General features: G+C 43.5%; 1 protein-coding gene across 1 annotated transcript in view; it reads right to left on the reverse strand.

Annotated features, from left to right (window-relative positions):
* Positions 1-632, reverse strand: part of snrnp200 (small nuclear ribonucleoprotein 200 (U5)) — a 13,791-nt gene extending 13,159 nt beyond the window's left edge. The window contains exon 1 of the mRNA XM_027274588.1: positions 352-632. Coding sequence (XP_027130389.1) covers positions 352-396 — 45 coding nt within the window. The 5' untranslated portion in view covers positions 397-632. The remainder of the gene's footprint in view (positions 1-351) is intronic.
* Between the last annotated feature and the right edge of the window lie 4,043 nt (positions 633-4,675).

Below are 4,675 nucleotides of genomic sequence, written 5' to 3' on the forward strand. Positions count from 1 at the left end.
CCATACATTAACCTACCTACCTATCCATACATTAACCTACCTACCTATCCATACATTAACCTACCTACCTATCCATACATTAACCTACCTACCTACCTACCCATTCATCTACCCATTCATTAACCTACCTACCTACTCTGATAGCTCCGGCTCTAGCTGCTCGTTAGCCTTGTTGCTCATTGTTAAACAGTGTAGTTAGCTCGTTAGCTCGTTAGCTTTGCATCGTGTTAGAGCCGGCACAGACACGTCTTTGTTTCTACATGTAGCAGTGAGTTAGTGAGTTAGTTAGTGAGTTATCATTAGTTTAGTTTAGTTTAGTTTACTCTCTCTCTCTCTCTGTCTCTCACTCACCGCCTTGTACTCGTACTGCAGGCTCCTCGCGGTCACGTCCGCCATGGTTCGAGTCTTTTTGTCTTTTTAATGTTTTACCGCCTTTTTTAAAAGTCGGACAAACTCCCGCAGAGCTGACGTCACTCTGTGTTTTCTACCCGCACGAAGCGAACATCGGAGCTGCGGTCAGAAGTCTCCTCAGTGTCCGAGTTTGCTGCGCGGAGCCCGGATCAGTCCGACGGTACCGAGACGGGGAGCTAACACATGCTAACAGGCTAACACGAGCGCACAACAAGCCCTGCTAACGGACACTTCCGCTTCCGGTGTCACGGAGCGCGCGAGAAACGGAGGCGCGCCCCCTGCAGGCGGAGTGTATAACACAGGACATAAACAACAACACACTGAGGACACAAACAACAACACAATGAGGACACAAACAACAACACAATGAGGACATAAACAACAACACAATGAGGACACAAACAACAACACAATGAGGACAATGTGTTGGTGTTTGTGTCCTCATTGTGTTGGTGTTTGTGTCCTCATTGTGTTGGTGTTTGTGTCCTCATTGTGTTGGAGTTTATGTCCTCATTGTGTTGGAGTTTATGTCCTCATTGTGTTTATGTCCTCATTGTGTTGGTGTTTGTGTCCTCATTGTGTTGGAGTTTATGTCCTCATTGTGTTTATGTCCTCATTGTGTTTGTGTCCTCATTGTGTTGTTATGTCCTCATTGTGTTGGTGTTTATGTTGGTGTTGGTGTTGGTGACATAAACACCAACACAACACTCAGAAAGTTCTTCAAGTTAATCACCAGTGCTGGCTATAGTTACTCTGGAAAGTAGTTGATTACGTTACAGCGTCACCTATGAATCAAAGTAACGCGTTAGAGTACTCGTGCGTTACCACAAATTAAAAGCTGTTTGCAGCCTCGCACATGCTGCAGCTGAACTGACACAGACACACAGCCTGCTTTAAATGCACCGGACTAACTCTGCAGGACAACAACAGGAAAGACAGTAAGCAATACGCCACACAGCGTTTTATTCATTCATTATTTTGGATCAGTCAGAACAGAGGTGACTCCTGAATGCAGTTATGAAAGTGCATTTATTTGAGGTAAACACAGTCTGAGGTAAACAGGCAGTATGATCTAACAGTAATTTTAACAGCTAATCTCTCACTGGCACACAGGCAAATGACAAACAGCCGAACTATGAAAACACTATTCAGGTGTCACAGGCCTACATTCACTTTACCATCGTCCAACATTTACTTAAACAGGACTGCATTTATTGGAAATAAAAGATTACTTTGCAGTTTTTGTGCAGTTTGTTCATCAAAAATAGATATAGTGGATGTCATATTCATTCATCAGGGGTGCAGCACTCTCTCTCCTTAATTATGGCTGTAAGAGCCAATTTGAGAATTATTTGTTGTACAAAATCTTTCTTTAGACTATTGTTTATTTGCTTTGATATGTAAATTCAGCCTAGTTATTACGTTATTGGCATGTTACTACATTAAAAATGGCAAAATCAAACATTATCGGCAGGTATTACATCATTGGTTGCTACACACTGTCTATAAGAATAGGGAAGATAATAAAATACTCACGAATAAGAAATAAAATAGAAAAAAAATCTAATTTTACAAACATAAAAGCAAGAAAATAGAAAATAGAAATAGAGATAAACACTATACACAGTTAAATTAGGCTGCAGAAAATGAATGGAAGTCACAGCATCTCGCAGAGGTCGTGTAAACTGAGTCATGGCGGCAGTAGTAGTAGTAGTTGGCTCGGGAACTTGGGAGGGTGGCTGGTTCAGGTCCAGGATGGAAGGTGGACTGGTAGCTGGAGAGGTGCCGTTTCACCCCCTGGGCACTGAACACACTCTTCTGCCTGGTAAACGTGCTGTGCAGAGGATGGTGGACGTTGTTTGTGCAGGGTCCTGGGCCACAGCATAGAAGAGGACTGGGTAAACATCTGTAGCAGTTTTCTGCAGATGTTGAAGGACCCCCAGTCTGCTCAGGAAGTCACAGACGGCTCTGCCCTTTCCTGTGCAGAGTGTCCATGTTTGATGTCTGGTTAATATCCTGTGCAATAGACCTTCTTCACAGCAGCCACTCTGACATGAAATAGTGGTGGTCCACACAGGTGTTTTCAATAAAACTCATTAAGGTTCTGTTCCATTTAGTGCAGCAGAGGCTTTCAGCATGCACCACAGCAGCACCCTGACCCTGTTTGACCTGAATGGAACAGAACCTGGATCCATGAAGTCTCATCTTATCTTCAGTGTTAGTACCTCTACTTTTGAATTCAGCTCTCTAAATTAGAAAGATAAGACTCATCACCTCTCAAATAACTAACTCGAGCATACATCACTCTCCATTTCTGTATGTTTATGTATAATACATGAACTGCACTAACAGCACTCACACCCAGATGGCAGCAAAGAGAGCAATGTGGAGCTCAGCGTCTCACTGGAGGATACTCTATTTGTGTACAGGAGGATTAATGGTCTACCTCCTGAGTCACAGCCGCCCCCACGTGCATGTGATTACACATAGATGTGAAAGCGATTTTAATAAGAGCATGTTCAGCGTGGTTCAAAAGTCTGAGACCACGCTGGAAATCTGTAATATTTTCTACATGAAGCTGCAAAGTTTGAGGATTCAGAAAGTAAGAATTGTTTTTCTAGCAAAGCGAGGCTTTGTCAGCGTTAGATCGTGGCTAGACTCGTGGTTTCTAAGGGATCTGACCACACCACCAGAAGATCAGTACATCACTCTTTAGTTCCCCGAGAGATAGAAAAGCAGCCTCATCACACATAGAGAATCTTCTAAATAAAGAACAACCAACTTCTCAGGAGGTGAAACAAGGCCGAACAATCGGGGCTGGCCTAAGAAATACCAGCTTTACTTAGGTTTCAAGTTCAAAATACAGTTTAATCATGGTTAGAAGCCAGAGAATAACAGCCTGTCTAAGCCTCCCGGGACTTCTTTATCTTTATAGAGGCCACAGTGTGACTGTCTGAGGGGTCTGGTGGTGCTCTAGGGGGTGATATACAGATACATGTAGGGGCAAGACCATGGATGACTAGAAAAAAAGTCCTATTGATCGATAAATCAACAAGTTTGAGATGTGATGAAGAGGCGAGAAGATAATATCCACAGTGAAACATGGAGGTCTGAGGTCATTTTCAAGTCTGGGGGTGTTTTGGCTTCTCTGGACCAATGAGAGACCTCCTACACCTTCTTGTTTGTGGAGTAGGGTTCATGCTGCAGCACGATAACGACCTCAAAGCTTTGCAAGAACTGCTCGAAGGGCCAAAAATCGGCCTTGACTTTAACCCCAAGAGTGTTTGAAGGCTGAGAAAAAGCTCTGTGACGTCACAAGAAGCTCTTTGGTTCGTCGTCAGATCATGCTGGGACAACATGAGTCATCAGAATTTACAACTTGTGCAGTCCATGCCAGCAGGAGTACATGCTGTCATTAAAGAAACGAGGCTAACCACTGAAAACACACACAGATTTAACCCTTTCAACGTGCTTTCTGTGTGTGAAGGGAGGTTTTATTCCTCATACTCATGCAGTCAAAGTAAAAGAGGAAGATTTAGTTGACGTGGGTGTGACTTTGAATTTACTGCCTGTGGCCTCGTAACTTTCAAAACTCTTTGCACATCTGGCAACGACATCTGTCACTTTCCTCCAGTCAGAATCTCTAATGTGTTTTTTACGTGGACCGAGCCGGCTCTCTGACCTCAGTCACACCCAATGACAGAGAGGCTGACACGGAGAAACAGGCCGCACACATCAGTGAAACGAATGATGAGGCTGAACGTGTGTCTTCTGCACGTGTGACTCATATTTGGAGTGTGTCACCGCGTTAGTTATGAAGCGTCTTCTCTGCTTTTATGCAGATCGACGGTAGGAGGTGTGCTCAGTGATTAATTAGGTCAGCGTCTGGATTTGAACCTCGAGTTTGAGCTGATGTTTTCTGCCTCCTGACGCTGTGTGTGTGTGCGTGTGTGTGTGTGTGTGTGTGTGTGCAGACAATGTGTTCTCTGTAGTGTTCCGTCAGAGGAACACCACACGAGCACACCTCAGCTGTCTGAGCAGCTGTTGCCGTGACGCCATCTGTGAACACACTCTGCCCAGGAGCTCCCAACAGGAGTGTGAGAAAACACATTGTTTCTCAAACACACACACACATATATATATATACACACACACACACACACACATATATATATATACACACACACACACACACACATATATATATATATATATACATATATACATATATATACATATATATACACATATATATATACATATA

The sequence above is a fragment of the Larimichthys crocea genome, chromosome III (genome assembly GCF_000972845.2).
Source record: "Larimichthys crocea isolate SSNF chromosome III, L_crocea_2.0, whole genome shotgun sequence".
Lineage (NCBI taxonomy): Eukaryota > Metazoa > Chordata > Actinopteri > Sciaenidae > Larimichthys > Larimichthys crocea.